Source organism: Hyaena hyaena, unplaced genomic scaffold (genome assembly GCF_003009895.1).
Source record: "Hyaena hyaena isolate Hyena2069 unplaced genomic scaffold, ASM300989v1 scaffold_79, whole genome shotgun sequence".
Lineage (NCBI taxonomy): Eukaryota > Metazoa > Chordata > Mammalia > Carnivora > Hyaenidae > Hyaena > Hyaena hyaena.
This window is the reverse complement of record NW_024080711.1, coordinates 2,784,457-2,805,086: the sequence shown is the minus strand read 5'-3', so window position 1 is coordinate 2,805,086 and position 20,630 is coordinate 2,784,457. Positions and strand designations below refer to the sequence as shown.

The window sequence follows — 20,630 nt, the reverse complement described above, 5'->3', positions numbered from 1 at the left end:
GGTACATGGGAGCTCATTATTTCATTCTCTCAATTAGACACATGTTCGAAATATGTGTGTGTCATTTTAAGGTCTTACACTTTTGTATATATTTGGATATTATGTTTAAAAAGTGCCTGAGGCTACAATGAAGGGATTCCAGAATTGTTCTGAGCAATTTCAAGCAGCTGGTGTTTGCTGGGAAGAGCAATGCTCAGTTGAAGATATAATTTCGTGTGTGTGTGTGAAAGAGAGAGAGAGAGAGAGAGAGAGAGAGAGAGACTGCACATATCTTTAAATCACCTTCTCATTTAAATTTTTATTACATTTCCCACTGGTTTTTTGCTTATGGCTGTGGGATTTGGGGGTTCCAACAATAGTCAGTGTTTGAATTTTGGATTCCTGTGCAAAAGAAAAAAATAAAACTAACCGGCTTGGGCACACTCTCCCTGGGTCTCTTTGTTAACATTTTTGGCAGCTTCTATTTAAATGGTCCCTTTTCTCCGAGTTCACTGGATGTTTTCTGCAGCCTTATGTAATGTCTAAGAGCCCCTGACTCTACCAGGAAACACTTGATTCAGAAAAGCAACCCATTTATCAGCTGCCCAGACTCACAGCCAACCAGACGTGTGGCAACTTTTTAAATACTCCTAGCTCTGTCACAGCCTGTGGGGATAAAAGAGAGTTACAGAAAGGTGAGCAAAGCTCAGAAAGACCCCAGGGAGATGATTATTCCTCACACCTCCTAGAACAAGGGCCACACTCTTAGAAGAATTGCCTGCTGGGAAATGTCATCCCTGGAGGTGACCTTCACGCCACTGAATCAATGGTGACCTGTGCTGAAGGGAAGGAAGAGTCCCAGTTCCTGGAAGCCCAAGGCAGGGGCAACTCCCCAGAAAACGGGGTGCTTTACTCCACCAGGGTACTGCCTGCTTCCCAGATCCTGCTCAACTCAAGAGCATGATTTGCATAATAAAATATCTAATATCCTAATGATCTAATGTTATCAGAGATAATACAACCTTCAAAAATTGCCTTCAAGGTAAGGGGCGCCTGAGTGGCTCAGTGAGTTAAGTGTCCAACTCTCAGTTTTGGCTCAGGTCATGATCTCACGGTTTGTGAGTTCGAGCCCCACTTCGGGGCTGTCAGCACAGAGCCAGCTTGGGATTCTCTCTCTCTCTCTGCCCCTCCCTGCGCTCACACTCTCTCTCTTTCAAAAATAAAATATTTTAAAAATTGCCTTCAAGGTAAGAAATGCACTTAGTCCCATTTATCTGTTCATTCCTTAAGGGCTTAGTAGGTGCTAAGCTATGTAGTGGTGCCTTTGAGGGCTGGAACTAGTTACTGCAAGCCCAGTTCTTTTCTCTCTTCCACACTGCCTCGAGGGTTAAAGGCACTGGCTCTGAACACTGGCTGAGCCTCAGAATCCCCGCAGACAGGAATGGGCACTGGCACAGAGCCACGGTCATTCACGCATGTATTGCCCACGGCTGCTTTGGGGCTACAACCAGCAAAGCTGAAGGGCTGCAACACGGCTCACGTGGCCCACAAAGCCCAAAGTGCTTACCCCCTGGCCCTTTACAGCCAAGCTTTGCAGACCTGTGATCGAGCACCCGCTTCTCTGAGGGCCCGCAGGCCAGCAGCAGCAGCATCTCTGGGGCCCCTGTTAGAAATGCAGAGTCTTAGCTCCCACGTTAGACCTAGGGAATTCCACTCTGCCCTGAGATCTTGTCAAACCGGCTGGCTTCCGGCAGAAGTCTCAGGATGGGGCCTTTTGTTTATATTCCCCAAGTTAATGTGATGTGTAGCCACTTAGGGAAGCCAGCTGAGAAATGAGTATGGTCCCTCCCAGGGTCTCCCTGCAGGACTGACACTGGATCCTCAAGCGGCCGGGAGAAGTGACCACTGAAGGCCCACAGCTGAGTGCCTCTCTAGGAAATGCCCTCTGTGGAAGGAAGTGGCCCCACCCAAGGTCACTTCCCCTTGCTGGGGTGCAGACTGCCCTTGATACTTGGCTGGTATAGGGTGATCACGCTTCTCATTACCATATCTTCAGAGCCCCCAGCAATTCAACTTCTCCCTCAGCCCAGTCTCACCTCCCTCACCCCTCACAGGTGTCTCTCCCCAAAGCTCTCCCCAGGAAAAGTCCATCTCAGTCTATTTCCTGACAGTCTGTAAGAGTATGCATGCGGTATGAGAGCGGACAGGAGTCATGGCCATAAGTGAGTATGAAACAGAAGAAGTGCGCCACGTGCGTGCTAGAAGGGGACCCAGGACTAAGGCGGGTGCACAGGGGCCATGGGACTTAACAGAGGTGGGGGAGTGTAACAGGATAAGGTGCTTCAGGCAAAGGGCAGCCCCTGAGTCATGACACGTGGAAAGGACCCTGATACGTGGTTGACGAGCAGGCTGGGGACAAAGCCTGAAAAGCCAGGCTAAGACATCTGCATTTTCAATCGGCAAAGAAACATCATGGAAGGCTCCGAGCAAGAGAATAACACAATAATGATCCCAGTCACGCTTCAAGGATATCGCCTGGCAGTGGTGTGAATGATACTGGAGTGGCAGTGACCGGAGCTCGGGGGACAGGTCAGAGGGCTGTTGCAAATGTCCAGCTGAAAGGCAATGAGGACCAGAGCCAGGAATCTGGTGGGGGGTGGGGGGTGGATGCAAAGGAAGAGCATGGGGCTCCAAATAAGACAGAGCTGGGTTCCAAACCTCGCTCAGCCCCCTCCACTCTTCGAGCCCTCGGGCAAGTCACCTCTTTTCTGTGACTTCGCCCATCTGTAAAACAGGGGGAAGAGAATTGGGTAATGAACATGCAGTGCCTGGCACAGTCTGGGCACAGAGTTAACGGGAGCTGCACTCAGGATGCAGTGGCTGTGCTCATTCGTGTTTGCACACACATCACTTAGCACCCCAGCCAAGCCAATCCCCAGCCAAGCCTGGCTGCGCTGAGGGCTGTCCCTGAAAAGTGATTCTTGCATGTAGCCATTTAATGAGGCCTTGGTTTTGTTCTTCAACTTGAATCGCCGCCCCCCGCCGCCCCCTGCCCCTTACTGAGGGGCTGCAGTCAATTGCCATGTTCATGGTAGCGGCCACTGTGCCCTGTTGTTATGACGACCGATTTCTCAAACAGCCCTGCTATTTCCTTCAAATCCTTTCAGTTTCCTCGTGCCCTAAAGTCCACAAGTCCTAGAGACAATAGCTGGGTGGGTTTTCTGGATTTCCGCAGGAAATGCTATCAAGTCTTTAAATTCACCAGCCGGCCTTCTGTTGCTTCTCTAACAGAAGCCCCCAGCCAGAGCATCGTGCGACCCTGCACAGCTAACCTCCACAAATGTGCCCGCTGATTGGAAACTGGTGCCTCAGAAACGCAGCTGGCACCTCAAGTTTCCGGATGGCACTAACTTTGCTAGAAAATGAAGCAGAAAACAAAGGAAAGCCCTTTGCACATCTCAGGCACACCACACAGGGTTTGATGTTAAAAGACTCTTCCAGAAGATTCAGGTTTCAGCTCTTGTATTAGTTCTAGAATTAGTTCCACGTTAGCACACGCTAACTTTCTCAGCAAATATCAACCTTTGTGAACTCACCTGATACATAGTAATGCTAAAAACATCGTTTATTATTATTGTTGTTATTATTATTGCAAAATCTTAATATCAATATTATGTTGCTTTGGTTTCTAGCAGACCTCTCCCTCCTCACTTCTCTTTCCCCCTTTCTCCTTCCTTTCTTTCCTCCTCCCCTTTCTCCTGCTAATCATCCCTGACATGGCCTTAGGATGAAAAGCTTAGCGACCCTACAGGCAGCCAACCCAACATCCATTCTTCCATTTTTTTCATTACCAAAAGGACCATGATACCTTTAGGGTGGGACGTGCCCAACTGAAAGTCCCGATCTCCTTGAACGTCTTACAGCCAGGTAATAACACAGTTCTGGCCAATAAGACTAAAGCAAAGCTTATTGGCTTCTGGGCAAACTACCATTTTTCAGATAAAAAGAAATAAACTCAAGTAGAATGTGCCTCTCTCTTTTTCCCCCTTCTTCCTATCTGAAGTAAGATGCTACAGCACCTTGCAACTATGAGAACGAAATCCACACATGCCACAGATGGCAGAACAGTGAACCCAGAGAATCTGGGTCCTTGATAGCATTCCCAAGCAGAGCAGCTGCCTACGACTTCTGTGATGGACAAAAAATAAAGCCTCTCCTTGCTAACCCACATTCATCTGGATTCTGTCTGTGCCGCCACATGCAATTCCTTACTGACACAAAAGATGAGGAGGGCTCCCTTCATTCCACGGATATTCTTTGAGTGCCCACTCTGTGCTGAGCAAGGCGCCAAATACTTGGGCTACAGCATGAATGTGACCACTATCCGCAGCCCCTTTACCTCCTAGAGGGACGGAGTAAAGAAATAAACAGCAAGTGAACAAGACAATGACAGGCTTGGTGATCGGAAGAAAAAAATAATCAGATGGTAACTGAGGAAGGCTAGTCTCCCTGAGGAGGTGACATCTGAACTGAGAGCTAAAGGGTGAGATGAAGTCAACGGGTAAAGGTGGGGTGGGGGGCACATTCCAGCAAGTGCCCTGGCAAAGTGGTGAGGGTGTTCAAAGAACTAAGAGAAAGCCAGCATGGCTAGAATACTGTGAGAGAGAGAGAGAGAGAGCAGGGTAAGCAAAGCTGGAGACAGGAGTTGAGGTTTCATTCTACATGTAACAGATTGGGAAGCTACCAAAGCAGTTAAACAAGTGAGTGACAAGACCTGATATATGTTTTTAGGAGATCTTTCCTCCTCTAACATGAAAATGACTGGTCAAGGCCGAGAACAGAAGCAGGCTATTGCTGAGGTTCAAGTAAAAACACGATAGGGGCCTGGACTCGGGGAGGGCCGATGGACACGCCCAGCAGACCTTCACCCTGAAGAACAGGATGGCCTGTGATGGCCTCACCTACAGTGGCAACAAGGAACAACCTCATCTGTGCACTTTAGAATCCAAACAGGCAGAGATGAGGACGGGGGTTAAAGATGTTTTTAAAATGCTCAGGTGCCCAGGAGGACATACAGCAGGTGACTGGAGGGAAAGATGGGAGAATTCGCAGCAAATCATTGATTTTTTTCTATTTATTTATATAGCATTCAGAGGGAAAGAATAGGACTGTGTCAGGAGCTATTAGATGGGGACTGTCACAGCATGTTAATAAGGAATTAACAGAATTGCCAAGAAGTGGCAAGAACAGTGGGGCTCTAGGGAATGAAAGCTCTTGGGTGTGATCACCAACGCCCATGACTTGCTCGAGCAACGCCAGGCAGCTCAGAAACGGGCATATAAGGAGCACAGGGGAAGAGTGAACCCAAGTTAGAGACTGGCATGGCGGGCCCAGGGCGAGCCTGAAGAGGTGGGAGGACCTGGGGATGAGAATGGCAGCACCGAGAGACTCCATGCCTCATGTCTGTGGACACGTTCTTTCCACGATTCCCATCCTACAGTGTGGAAACCGGAATCCAGAGAGATAAGAAACTTGCTCAAGGTCACAAAGCTAGTAAATATCTGCAGTCAAAGTCTAATTCCTTACCCAATGAATTATAATCTTTAAGCAAAAGAACAAGGAAGATGATGTGATGATAAAAAAGAGAGCCCAGAAAGGTCCAGGGACTGGAGGTCATGGTGGGTGTCAGAAGCTGGGCTATTCAAGAGGAGGAAGCATGTGCGGTGGTCACTGGATTGCGCTGGGTGGTCCCGTGGGTGAGAACGTAACACAGGCTGGAACAGTGGCATGGAGGAGAAGGCCAACAGGCTCCGGGTGAACTTTGGGGCTGACGGGCATCTGGCTACGGGCTACCCACTCCGTCTTGCCCAACTGCCCACTAAAATGCCTCTGAAGACAGAAAAATACCAAGACTTATAATCACCCAAAATTAAGACTAACAGACAACCTAATCCCAGAATGTTGGAGAAACTGGCACTCTTCATAAATGAGATGGAACTGGATTAAGAAAAATCTAAGGCTTCTAGTTTTGCTTCCTTATGCAGACACCACATGGCAAGGCGTAGGCAGACACTCCACACCTACTGCACATGACACCAAGATCCGGGGCACGGAAGTGAACAGGTACCTGCCAGGTGACACCGAGATCCGAAGCAGGAAGTGACGGGTACCTACTGCAGGTGGCACCAAGATCCAGAGCAGGAAATGACGGGTACCTACTGTAGGTGACACCAAGATCCAGCAAGGAACAGAAGGGCACCTGCTGCAGGTGACACTGAGATCCAGAACAGGAAGTGAACAGGTAGGTACCTGCCAGGTGACACCAAGATCCAGAGCAGGAAGTGACGGACACCTACTGCAAGTGACACCGAGATCTGGAGCAAGGAGCGGACAGGTTGCACCCAAACCAGAACACTGGGCAGCCAATCTGCATGGCCTCATAGGCATTTGAGGTTCAGACAGAGAGCTGGTCCCTACACACACAGACACACACACACACACACACACACACACACACACACACACCACAGACCATGTTTCTACATCCATAAAGCAACCATAAATCCCAGAAAACACCTGGGCGGGATATAAAATTCAGCCTGAGGGGCACCTGGGTGGCTCAGTCAGTTGAGCATCTCACTTTGGCTCAGGTCATAATCTCACAGTTCGGGAGTCTTAGCCCCGCATCGGGCTCTGTGCTGACAGCTCGGAGCCTGAAGCCTGCTTCAGATTCTGTGTCTTCCTTTCTCTCTGTCCCTCCCATGCTCATGCCCTGTCTCTCTCTCTCTCAAAAGTAAATCATAAGACATTAAAAAAAATAAAAATAAAACATAAAACTCTGCCTGAGCCAATTGTGGGGGGTGGCAGGGGGACGCAGGAAAATGGCAAACAGTGGGGTCATAGTATGTATTTGCTTCGTACGTAATCAACCTGATTTCAACTATATTTGCTTGATACTAAAAGAAAAAAAGGGAGAAAAATCCCCTCACTTACCCCTGGCCTTTCCTACCCCTCACCTCTCCCTCCATTCAAACTAGACTCTGGCTGCCACTACCTCCAACTATTTTCCTAAACACAAAGAAAAACAAAACAACTTCTTTTTCCTCTTGCCCTCTGAGCTTTCAAGAAATTGGAGGAATTTTTCTTATACCCCCCACACGTTTTTAAAAATGTTTTTAATGTTTTATTTATGAGAGAGAGAGAGAGAGAGAGAGAGCGTGAGCAGGGGAGGGTCAGAGAGAGAGCGAGATACAGAATCTGAAACAGGCTCAAGGCTTTGAGCTAGCTGTCAACACAGAGCCTGACTCGGGGCTCGAGCCCACGAACCGTGAGATCATGACCTGAGCCAAAGTCAGATTAACCGACTGAGCCACCCAGGCACCCCTACCACCCACACTTTAAACACAGTCCACACAGAAGAAAGATGTCCTGCGTAACCCAGATGCAGGACCCGAGGGTGAAACCCAAATGCTGACAGAGGCCTTATCTCCTTGTGTGCTTCTCTGTACTTTCTGAAGTTCCTTAAGGAGTAGCCATTGTATCTGAAAGCTGAAAAAAATATATATATTATGTTGCCCAAAGACCGTTCATCTTGGATGAGCCCATCAGGTGACTGATGCTTTTCTGAGCACTCTCTGCAGCCCTGCTCAGGGCGCCCAGCCCAGGGAGGGGGCCACGCGACCCTCCTCAAGGACTTGTGTCCTCAACCTTGTAAATGCTGGCAGGAGGCTCCCACCCCAAGTAGGTTTTCCCAACAGCTAAAGGCAGATGGGGTCGGGGCGGGCACTGGGTCTGTGCTGAGCGGTGCTGAGGCATAACAGACTCTCTTAGAAGTAAGAGCCCTGAACCTGGGCTCTTCCACTTCCCGGGTGGGTGACCTTGCTCAATCTCTCAATTGCACTGAAGCCCAGGTTCCTCATCTGGCAAATGGTGACAACAATGGTTTAGGAGGTTATTTTAGAGAGTTATGTAAACTAATGTCCCAAGGAAAATTTCTCGGGTACATTTGATGCTCAAGAAATGCTCTTTGAATTTAAATGACAAGGAAATTGACCCAATCGCTGAAGGAAGAGTGAGGTAGTGACAAAGGAAACCCTCTCTCTTATTATTTCCAAACGTTCACAATGTTGGGGCTCATTAAACAGTCATATTAGTTTTCCAGGGCTGCTGTAAAAAGTACCACAAACTGGTGACTTAAGCAGCAGGAATTTCTTGTCCCACGAGTCTGAGACTAGAAATCTGAGATCAGGGTGGTCTCTTCTGGGGGCTGAGAGGGAGAATCAGTCCCGTGCCTCTCTCTTGGCTTCTGGTGGCTTCCTGGCAATCTTGGGTATTCCTTGGCTTATAGAAGCATCACCCTAATCTCTGCCTTTATCTTCACATGGTATTTTTCCCATGTGTCAGTGTGTCCAAATTTCCCTTTTTATAAGGACATTAGTCACATTGGGTTAGGGCCCACATTAATGACCTCATTTTTAAATTTGTTTTGAATGTTTTTTTTAAATTTTTTTTATTTATTTCTGAGAGAGAGAGACAGCATAAGCAAGGGAGGGTCAGAGACAGAGGGAGACACAGAATCAGAAGCAGGCTCCAGGCTCTGAGCTGGCTTTCAGCACAGAGCCTGACGCGGGGCTTGAACCCACTAACCATGAGATCATGACCTGAGCTGAAGTCGGACGCTTGACCGACTGAGCCACCCAGGTGCCTGTTGAATGTTTCTTTATTTTTGAAGGAGAGAGAGACAGACTATGAGCAAGGGAGGAGCAGAGAGAAAAGGAGACACAGAATCCAAAGCGGGCTCTAGGCTCTGAGCTGTCAGCACAGAACCCAACGTGGGGCTTGAATTCACTAACCATGAGATCATGACCTAAGCTGAAGTTAAACACTCAACCAACTGAGCCACCCAGGTGCCCCTAATGACCTCATTTTAACCTCTGTAAAGACCCTATCTCCAAGTAAGGTCACATTTGATGTACTGCGGGTTTGGACTTGAACATAGAAATTTGGGGGACAGATAGTTGAGCCCATAACAACAGAGAGACGGAGGTAGTTGGGGGCAGAGTGGGAGGAGAGCATGTAAGGAGGTTAATGCTGGTGGCAGCAAAGCTGGAAGGGACTAGATCATAATGTAGGCTCAGGACACACCCATCCAGTCTCCTCTCCAGACGGAAGCCGAGGAGCTTGGGCTAGCCAGACAGTGTCTGTAGGAGTCCCTGCCGGGATACGATTTTGCAACGAAGTCGGTGGTCTTCTGAGAGTCGCAGAAGCTGGGGCCTGACACAGAAAGGCTCCTGGGATGCAGGCCCAGGTACCGTCAGCCAGGAACAACGGTCCCAGACATCCAACAGCGCTAAAGGACGGACCGGCCTTACCAGCAGGAAGGCCTTGTGGGTGCACAGATCCCACGGCAAAGGCAGGACCACCAGGGATCTAGGCCTGAGGGACTCCTGAGTTATAGGAGAAGCCAGGAAAAGACTCCTTGCCCACTGAGAGGGGACTATCTTCCTCCGAGCGGGCCCCACGTCTGGAACCTCCAGTTCATCTGTGGTTAGAGTCAGAATCGTTTGTCTAGTGTCTAACAAAGACACAATTCACTGACCGATCTCTAAGACAAAATCATCTAAGATCAGACTCAGGAAAGAGGATGTAAGACAAAACTGCGTTTGCTTCACTGGATCATTTGGCCAACGATTCATTCTACTCATGTTTAGAGCCGGGCGTGCATCCATCCGTCAGCAGCGCCCAGCCCGGCAGAGCTCGCGGGGCTGGCTGGAGAGACAGAGGCATGAGCTCGCTCCATCAACGCGTGTGGCCGGTGCTGTCACAGGGCCGGACAAGGTCCCTGGAGAGCCCGCGGCAGGATGCACATAACTTTGCCCAAGAGTCGGGGCACGTGGGACTTCCTAAACTTCATGAACTGCCTGGGTTTGCTCCCGCCTGTTTTTGTAGTGACTGTCGCAAAACAGCCCTTGTAACCGAGAGGCTAGTGTTTGGCAAAGGGGGTGGAGAAAGGAGGTGTTTTCCTACTATACAACTCATCAGGTAGACGAGAAGGATGAGCAGATGGAACATCTGAGGAATGAAAACAACATCTCTGGGGACTACCGGAAGAAAGAAATGGACACAGAGATATTTTAGGAGATGTAGTCATTCAAGAGAGATCACTGGCTATAGCCAGGCCCGGTGTTGGGCACAGGGATCCAGTGGTGACAAAAAGACCCCTTACCTAATAGAGTCATTATGCTTGAGAGGGCAGACATTCACCAATAAATTATTCAAAAATATAGCCACAAGTCGGGCGCCTGGGCAGCTCAGTTGGTTAAGCATCTGACTTCAGCTCAGGTCACAATCTCGTGGTTCGTGGGTTTGCGCCCCGCATTGGACTCTGTGCTGACAGCTAGCTCAGAGCCTGGAGTCTGCTTCAGATTCTGTGTCTCCCTCTGTCTCTGCCCCTCCCCTGCTCTTGCTCTGTCTCTCTCTCTCAAAAATAAATAAACATTAAAAATAAGTTTAATGAATAATATACCCACGAGTGTAACAGGTAGACAGAGGAAGCTGGAGGGAGGAGGAGCCTTGGCCATCGGAAAGCCCCAGGTGGGCTTCCCACTGGTGCTGGTCTGGATGAAGGAAGCAGGGTAAGCTCCCTTCACCTCCCCGGCGGTGAGGGCCTGCACGGACAGTCCTGCATCCTCAGCCACGCACGCTCCTGCAGGGCTCTGTCCACACTGTACACCCCCCACCACACCCCCTGAAAGAACTACTCAGTCCCCTGTACTCCCTCTGCACCTTTCCCCCATGCTGTTCCAGTATGGACCATGCCACCCTGAAGTGTGTCCACCCCTGTGCCTGTCTCCACTGTATTATTTCTTATGGTTCAAGGAACAAATCTTAATCAACTCTGTGCCTAATGTGTATTGAATGAATGAGAGAGCAAATAAATGTCTTATGTCTGTCAAAAATCTTATGTCTGTCAACACAGGGAAACAAAGACCTAGAACATGGTCTCTTTTTTAAATTTATTTTAGAGAGAGAGAAGGGGGGGTAGCGTGCACAAGCTGGGGGAGGGGCAGGAGGAAAGAGAGAGAGAATCTTAAGCAGACTCCACTGTCAGCATACAGCCCCATGTGGGCCTCGATCCCACAACCCTGGGATCACAACCTGAGCTGAAATCAAGAGTCAGAGGCTTAACTGACTGAGCCACCTGGCGCCCCTAGAATATTGTCTTAATGGCACTATCAAGATGAACCAAGGTCATCACATTTAAGCATTAAACTGAAACTAACGAGATATATTTTAATAGGGATAAATTAAAAAAATCCCAACTTGGGCTCCTGAAATCAGTAGTATGAACGCAGGATTTACAAGGGAAAGAAGCCATTCATTCAGCAAGCATTTACTGAGCGCCACCTATGTTCCAGTCACTGTTCCAGGTGCAGGTGCTGGAAACATAGCACAGACAACATCTCTGATGTCATAGGGCTGAAATTTAACTAGAAAGAAAGCCCTAAGGGTTTTAACTCATCACACGTTTCATGTGAGCCGTCAAGGTAATACAGCAATAACAGCAGCAGGAAAACAAACAAATCCTGATTTTACCTGCATCAGGAGAGGTCTGGTGCCCACAAGTTGCCCCATACATCTCAGCTAACTCCACAAGCTCGGAGCTAACAACAGATCTCTTGTATCGGGAGGGACTTTGACAAGCCAAACATCTTTGGAGGAATATGGTCAGGACCCCACACGTCTGAGAACTGACTGACAGATCTGCGTGTGTTTGGGCAGAAATCAATGGTGAGAGGAGATGCAACAGCTTTCTTCAAATATTGCAAGTTGTCTTTACAGGACTTGGTGACAAGGGCCTGGAGCTCACCAAGTAGAACTTACAAGGCAGTGGGTAGGGTTTCTCGCAAACTGAACTATTCCACAAAAGTACAGGGCAGCCTCTTTCCCTAAGGAAGACATTCCCCATCCTTGCTGCAGAAGAAAACCATGCTGAGGCCAGCCTAGAATGTCCAGAGATCACACTACACTTGGAGTCCCATCAATGGTAAAAGCAACGAGTCTGCAGTTAATCTGCAGTCAGTCAAGAAGGGGGTCTTTAGGAGTGCCGGCTGTGGATTCAGCGCAGCTAGATCCTGGTACTGGCCTGGGAAAGGTCATTCACACACTCTACGCCTCATCCCCTTGCTAGGAAAAGAAACCTGGTCACAGTTCCTAACTGTGGATTAAGTGAGATGATTTATATTAAGTGCTGCTGAGCACAGCACCCGGCCCCTGGTAAGTCATCAATATACATCAGCTGATGGTAATATTAAGTGCTCTTCATTATATTTTACATAGATCAGTGTATTTAGGTAAACTGTTTTTGCTGTGAGTCTCTAATTTTGTAATCGTCCATCCTGCATTTACTAAAGTAATTACTATAGGAATTTAAAACTGAAAAGCAGAAGGGCTTTTGAGAAATTTGAAATGTTTTACTTCCTAGAGAAATTAGGAAAATACCTAACAGTACAAAAAGGGGTATTTAGGGGACTTATGATCAGATGGAGGTAAATCTGGGATGTTACTCATGTATGGAATGTCTGAGCTGGCTGGGGCAAGGCAACCTCAGAGAGTCCCTTTCTAAGAGACCCCATCAGACAACAGAAGTAAAAATCAATCCAGCAAACTGATTTTATGAGGACTAACTCATGTCAGATAAATTTAACTTCCTCCTGTGACAGAGAGACAGGCTTCTGCGACACAGGGAAGCAATGGGTATCAGATACTATGGTTTCGGCTAAATCTTCAATTCCAGCCTACGTAATAGCAGAATCTAAAAACCTAATTGAATTCTGCCAGCTGTTGGAGATGATCTCCAAATATAGGAACCAGAAGCTCCAGATCCACGTTTTGAGTTACGGGGAGGCAAGAAACTCTTTCCTTTGTAGGACTGGCAGAAAAACACGCCCCCCCCCCAACTTCCTGCAGTAAAATGCAGAATTCATCCAACAAATATTTATCGAACACTCTCACGCGATATGCCCTCAGTCTGGATTGGACTAAGAGAAACTGAAGTGAAATTTACAAGCAGACATGCTTCAATGGGACTTTTCAGTAGACATGGGTATCGAGTTGGTAGGGGGAGGGGTGCTACAGAAGAAATGGAATCTTTGAACTGGGCTGGGTGTTTCAACGGAATAGGGCGCTGTTATAAAGAGCAGCTGTGGGATGAGAAAGGCACTTTGAAGAATCTTGGTTAAATGGATCCAAGTGGGCAAACTTCAGTAGCAAGGGCTGAAAGAAGAGAGGAGGAGGGCATCTAGAAATAGCTGATGGGAATGCAGGGTACCTTTAGATAGAGTGCCTATTCATTCAGAAAACCTGCATAAAATCCCAACCAGAGGTCACACATGTGCTCCATGGAGTGCTAGCATGAAGATATGAAGATGACTTAGTCCACTCCCCACCCTCACGGCTCTTGATTGGGGTGGCCAGAAGAAAGGTGGCTTCAATTAGACACTAAAGGAGAGTGACCAGGGGCCCAGAAAGAAAGGACTCTGGAAGATGGGGGGGGTGGGGGGTGGGGGGAGAAATAATTGCTGTGAAGTGGTTGAGAGAATGTCCAGACCGGGGCAATTTAATTGAATCCTATCTGCCAGGAACAGGTAGCATCCGGAGACCCTCTGCAGCTCCGGAATCCTAGTAATGAAGACATCTTCATAATTTTATAATCTGGACTCTCTTAAATCCAACCTTTCCTTTTTTCCCCCACCAGAAAAGGATTGATGGAAACAGGAAACGGTACCCTCTGGCTTCCTATAATGACCCTACATGGGGCATTAGGGTAACCTCCAGAAGCCTGGGACTGAATTCATGGCGGAGCACTGGTAGGGGCTGGGTGAGACAGGGGGAGCAGAGAGGAAGAAAATAAAGGGTCCTGGCTAATCTCCCAGGGTGGCTGAAATTTAGATTTGTAGCTTCCTTGGATGCCCCACTCTGACTACAGATGCCCAGTTTCCAGTCTGAAAAATTCACAGGAAACGAGCCACTTTTCTAAAGGCCCCAGGGAATGTCAATGCGCTCCAAAGGAAGCCTTGATTCATGGTGGTCTTCAGAACCACCATCTGGCAAGGCTGTCCCATATTCGGCAAGGGACCATAAATAAGCATGCCTGTCCCAGGCCCCACCTGTTGCAGGGACCCGATCTCATGAGGCACAATGGGATATGAGTCAGGATGGCAGACTAATAAAGGAATAAGTGCTGGAAATGGATATTTAGCCATCCCATAATAACCATCTCATACCCACACACATGCACACACACCACATACTCCCAGTCACCAAGGCAATCATTCCCTGAAACCGTACTTGGTTCTTTTTCACACTAGATCTTTTTTAACCATTTTTCCTTGGAGTGCAGCTCTGGCCTTTGACTCTGCTGAGAAGTACCACACCTCCTTGGGAAATGCTGTTAAATCCAACATTTACCAGGTCCCTTTTGAAAGTTTATGTCTCAGCCTCATCCTGACCCTGAATTTAGCCAACGCATCATTTGGAAACTTGCAACACAAACTAACCATTACTATTGCTACCGTGAGTCAGAAAAATTAGAGACAAATACAGTGTTATGTATCGTACTGACCAGTCTCTCCTTTTAAAGAAGGGAAACACAGGGGTGCCTGGATGGCTCAGTTGGTTAAGTGCTTGACTTCAGTTCAGGTCATGATCTCATAGTTCACAAGTTCAAGCCCTGCATCCACAGAGCCTGCTTCAGATCCTCTGCCCTCCCCCCACCTCTCTCTCTCAAAAATAAACATTTAAAAAATTAAAAATAAAAAAGGGAATAAAATGGACTTATTCTTAAGACTAAAGTGGCAGCTCTTACGTAGGAAGCATGGATTTAGTATCGTCGAATTTTTAAGAGTATTTCACATTTTTTCCCTCCTTACAATACACATTATACTTGAAATTAACTTCATTTTCTATCTTAAAGTTCATTATCCAAAAATGCCAACAACACAAAGGAGTCAGTAAACAGTTAAAATATTTTTATACAACTAATGATCTGGCTTTTGACAACACTCATTTAATAAGTAGTGAGGGTTTTTCCTTTTACACCAACACATTTATGACTAAAGGTCAGTCTCTGGCAAGAGTCAATTTTCATCTCCACTCTACAATTATTAGTATCTGCTTTAAAATTTTTTTCTGATTTGTGACTGGACCAGAAAGTTTTTTGCGGATCCTTCTATTAGATTTCTGCTGGAGGGGAGATGGTAAGCGTATTTAATGTATAGTCCTGATCCGCATCTGTGCCCTGCCTCACACGAATCACCGAGGCACCGCGGGGAGGGGAGGGAAGTCCTCGCTCTGGAACAAGTGCTCGAGAAGTAAGCGTCGGTGCAGAACTAGCGATGGGGCGAGCGGGGCTTCTGGGGTGCGGGTCTCCGAAGCCCTGCGGGGGCGAAGGGGAAGCGACGAGGAGGACTCCACCCAGGCAATCTGGGTCCGGCGCCTCGTCTATAAATTACGGCCGAGAGGGGCCTGGCGGCCAGTGGCTGGAGACGCGGCCCTGGGGAGCAGGGCTGGCGCGCAGGTGTGCGTGACGGGTGCGCGTCCTCCCAGCCCAGGCTCCGGGCCCCGCACCCAGCGTGCACGGGCAGAGGCCGGGTGCCCCGTGGCCCCGGGAATCTTGCTCAGCCTCTCCGAGGGGCTCGCGCTGCCCACCCCCACCCCCACCCCCCACCCCCCACCCCGCTCGCGGGGCCTGGGTCCGTTGGTCTGTCTTCCTCACCACCACCTCCCAGCCCCCCTCCCCGCACCGCCCGCGCCGAAATCTGCCCCCGGCGCATCGCATCCCTCCCGCTTCTCGGTGGGCCCCGGCCTCCCGGCGCCTGGGGTCGGCGCGCGCCGGCTCGCTCACCCGCGTGCAGGCCGCCCGCCTCGGGGCCGCTGTCGGTGGCGGCGGCGCTGGGCGGCGCGTCCGAGTCGGTGTAGGTGAGCCAGGTGGACTCGGTCTCCCGGGTCCAGCTCTCGTAGTAGCGGGGCTCGATGGCATCGGCCCGGCTCCCGCCACAGCCCATCCTCCTGCGCTGCGGGAGCGCCCGGCGGCCGATCGGCTCGCGGCTCCGGCGGCTGCTCAGCCCCGGCGGCGCAGCCCGGGCCCGCGCGGAGGAGGCGGCGGCGGCGGCATCGCGTCCCCGCTCCCGCCCGCGCGCAGCCAGGCGCCCGTCGCCCGCCGCCCCCCGCGCCGCGTCCTCTTCCCGGTGCGCCCCTCCTCTCGGTCTCCAAGGCCCTCCCCTCCCCCGACCCCTCCCCTAGCCCTCGCCCTCCACCTCCTCCCTCCGAGCGCCGGAGCCGGCCGGGGTCTCAGCGGCGGCGGCCGGAGTAATGGAGGAGGGCGGGGGTCCCAGGAGGGCCTCGGCCCCGCCGGCTGGCGTTACAGCTCTCAGGGTCCTGCGTATCGATCTATCCACACACTCCCCTGTTCATCCATTTATCTGTTGATGCATTTGTCCAGCCACCCTTCTTTCCCTCCCACCCTGCCTCCCTTCCATCCATCCATTCTTCCATCCATCCTGGGGAGAACTGAAGCACTTGGAAAGGATTCCAGGCGGTCTGGCCGCTTGTTTCAAAAGCAGTAGAGCTGAGGACAACCCCCACCCCACCCCCAAATGGGGAGAAAGTACTGCCACTAAGAACTAGTGACTAAGGAACAGAGCCCTTGCCTGGTTTTTATCTTGTTTGGGGAGTAGGGAGTGGGGCCTCTGATTTCTGAGAGGGTTGGGCTAGACGCTGTCACTAACACCTTCTCAGTTCTGCGACTTTGAACTTTGTTTTCAAGAAAGCAAAAGAGGACCAGGAACCTCAGAGCATGAGGGAAACCCTCTCTGGATGGAGCTGGGAGGGTGCCTGGCCTCCCTCCAAGCCCACCTGCAGCTTTGACATTTCACCCCGCTGTGAGGCCTTCCTTCATTTCCTATTGTACTCTTCGGCTTCCTTGTTTCACAGGAGGGCTCAGACCTGGGTGGGCCAGTGAATTTACCTGCCTCCGAAGAAGCCAGAACACCTGGTAAAAGAAGGCAACTGCCCTTAAAGGGGAGGGCCAGGATAGGGGAGGAATTGGAATAAATCCTCAGTGACCCAGCTCTGCTGGAATAGAATATGACGTTGAATGTGTATTTTTTTCATTCATTCAACATATATTTATTAAATACGTATTAGGGCAAAACACTGCTAGTTAGTACATATAACAAATCGTGTATATTGCCCATTGTGTATAGGCTGTAGCGTATACTGCTTAATGCATCTTATAAAGTATATAGAATAAATAAGCATATTATATCATACATAATGTATAGAAAGTAGACTTCATTGTCTATAATATGTAGCATCCAGTAGATAGACCAAGTCTAGGGCATTACCCTTCGAATAGTCAGTGTTCATCAAATACTTCCTTAATGAATGAATGACAAGAGACAATATGGGGATACAGTTACGAGCACGGATTTAGAGCCCAAATCTCTGACTTTGGAGCTTAGCTTTGCCGCTTACCAACCATGACCTTGGGCAAGTTACCCAACCTCTCTGTGACTTGATTCCTTCATCTGTGAATGGGAATAATAAATTGTGTAAGGTATGTGAAGCTCATGGAAAAGTGCCTGGCACATAGAAAGCTCTCACTCAGTGTTATATCATGCACATTTGGGGCCAGAAGCAGAAATGGCATCTCTGTCCCTTAAGGAGGAAATCTCTGAAATGATGTGTTTCCACGTGAGATAATGTCTGTAAATTTCTTAGCACACAGCAGAAGTTTGGTATTTTTTCTTTTCCCTCCTTCCCTTTTCCTTCCTTTATGATGTAACTAGCAACCTTCCTACAAATGTCTTATCACACTCTGACATAATCGCCGACAGAGCAACATTCTATTTTTTTCATGGAATCTCTTCTGTTATTATATAACACCACAAATTCAGAGAATTTTTGAACCTAGAAAAAGTTAGACATCAGCTGATCCAGTCCTTTGAAAACTTTACCATCTGGAAATCAAGGCCAGAGAGGTTTGTGGTATCACCCCATAATCACAAAGTGTTACCTCTGGCAGAGCTAAAGTTTCAATCAGTGCGTGGGGTCTCTGTTGTCTCTGTGCTCTTGGGCTTGAACTCACGACCCTGAGATCAATACCTGAGCTGAGATCAAGAGTCGGACGCTTAACCAATGGAACCACCCAGGCACCCTGTCTCTGTGCTCTTTTAATTATAACTCTTTAATTGGTACTACAATTTCCCCCCAAAACTTTAGGAATAAATCTAATAAATGAAATGTAAATATGTAACATATGATAAATTATCTTAAACCATCTGTTCAGGATCTATAACTCAACTGGCATGAATTGGTCATTTTTTCCATCAGGTTTAAGAGCAACAACAACAACAAAAAATTACTTTAAAGGAGGGAGGGTTGCAAGAGGGAATTGAAAGCCTTAGTCAAAACCATCCAGAGCAATTAAGTAGGTTATGCCTTTCTTTTTTTTAATTTTTTAATGTCTGTTTATTTTTGAGAGACAGAGAGAGACAGAGTATGAGAAGGAGAGGGGCAGAGAGAGAGGGAGACACAGAATCTAAAGCAGGCTCCAGACTCTCAGCTGTCAGCACAGAGCCTGATGCGGGGCTCGAACTCATGAACCGGGAGATCATGACCTGAGCCAAAGTCAGACGATTACCCAATTGAGCCACCTAGGTGTCCCTATGCCTTTAAAAACTATTGCTGAGTGGTATTTGTAACATGATGGGATTCTCAGAATAAAGTACGTGTGGCTTTAAGAGCCCTTGTGGTGGGTATTACCCTTGGCTTGTTTCTATGGAAACTGGAGCAGAGGGCTTTAGGGACCAAAGCCCTTGTACCTACAGATCTCATTTATCTGGCCACGCATCACAGGGCTCTGCCCAACTGTAGTGAGCAGAGGAAAGGAGACCTTGAGTGAGACAGTCACAGTCCAGGACAGAACAGAAGCTCTGCGGGACCCTCAGCCTGCCGTCAGGATCAGTCATCTGAAAAAAAAGTACAGACGGATTCACTGCTTTATACGTTTCCAATCTGCCAAGTGAAAAAGTAATACAAATGAGGAACCAAAGCAGCAATGATTCTGGCCAACAGGGTGCAGTTTCCAGATAAATCTCTTTGGTCTTGAATGCCAAACATCAGCAAGTATCCCTGAGTCCAGATTCAGTGAGCAAACACGAGCTGTAGCCCCATGCCCTCCATCTGGAAGATTCTAAAGTAGTTTCCACTGAGCCACTGAGCATCCCTCCTGTCCGCCAGTTGTGACTAGCTGACACATCCTCATTGACCTACAAATCATCATTTTGTTGTAAAGGAAAAGAGCTCAAAGTGAGGACCCCAAAGCACTAAATCTAATTCCACTCTTCACAGATGGGTAAAAAAAAAAAAAGTCAACAGGTGTCATTTAACTTGGGCCCATTCACTCACCTCTCACCTTTGAAGAAAGACTGCATCCCTGGGGAGATGTGTGGTCCTGGCATTGAGGTGACACAGAGATGCAGGGTAAACATGACAACCAGAGTGAAAACAAGAAAGAGAAACTGAAATATTAAAACGGCAAGAAGACAAGGGAGTTTTTTTACTTGGCTTAAGAGGTTAGAAAGGGTGAAAGAAAATTTTGCACACACGAAAAAAGAAAATAATTAATTACATATGTCACCACAAGACACTTATATAGGAAGTTAAATTTAAGTGTGAAACTAAACACTGTAAATTCTCCCCCATTAATGTTTAAACCAAATAATTCTCAGGAGAACAGAGGTTGGCTCCTCCAAGTTAATTCTAAAGAGATTCAGCAAATGCTTGAGTGTCTTCAGCACTCATCTCCATGCCTGGTGGAATGTCCTGTGGGGCTTTGTTACACCCCAGATGAAAACCGGGGACAAAGCCGTCACTGGTATTTCCAAGTTTCTGATTTCATTAGACTTCCTTTCTGTGTAGTACTAGCTCATTGATAAGATGTAATGTATAACCGATTTGTACTCTCACCGGGGAATATGAGCCACATTCTCCTGAAAACGGCCTGGAGAGGAAAGTCTGGCAATGATGAGGTGGCTGTTGTGGGATTTTTTTTTAATGGCAGAACTTCAGATTGTAGACTATAATAGTTGCAAGAAAAGGGGGCTGAATTAGAGGCCAGAAAAGACCCAGAGAGGCATGTTCCCACAGGACTAATTCCAAAGAGAATTCCAAAAACCCAGAGAAGCTTTTGATAAAACAGCCACATAGCACTACATTTTTTTGAGAGAGAGGAAGAGAGAGACAGAGACAGAGCATGAGCAGGGGGAGGGGCAGAGACAGAGGGAGACACAGAATCTGAAGCAGGCTCCAGGCTCTGAGCTGTCAGCACAGAGCCCCAGGCGTGGCTTGAACCCACGAACCGTGAGATCCTGACCTGAGCTGAAGTCAGAAGCCTAACCGACTGAACCACCCAGGTGCCCCAACACTACATATTCTTAAGGCCCTTTAGAGCCCTCATTATCTATGTCCTTTAGCATCACACTGGATGAATTAATAATATTGTTTCTGTACTTCCTCTTCACCTGAAACAAAGAAAGGTTGAGAAATTTGCCAAAGGTTACTCTAAATGTCAGGAAGAGGAAGATCTG

The 20,630-nt window shown here is 48.4% G+C and overlaps 1 protein-coding gene across 3 annotated transcripts in view; it reads right to left on the bottom strand.

The window, feature by feature from the left end:
• Positions 1-16,185, bottom strand: part of BAALC (BAALC binder of MAP3K1 and KLF4) — a 95,485-nt gene extending 79,300 nt beyond the window's left edge. For 2 of the 3 annotated variants that reach the window (XM_039233855.1, XM_039233858.1), the window contains exon 1: positions 15,884-16,185. In XM_039233855.1, coding sequence (XP_039089786.1) covers positions 15,884-16,043 — 160 coding nt within the window. In that variant the 5' untranslated portion in view covers positions 16,044-16,185. Of the gene's footprint in view, positions 1-14,987; positions 15,416-15,883 lie in introns of those variants that run through there. The other variant, XM_039233857.1, reaches the window with a different exon arrangement.
• Positions 16,186-20,630: the final 4,445 nt, after the last annotated feature.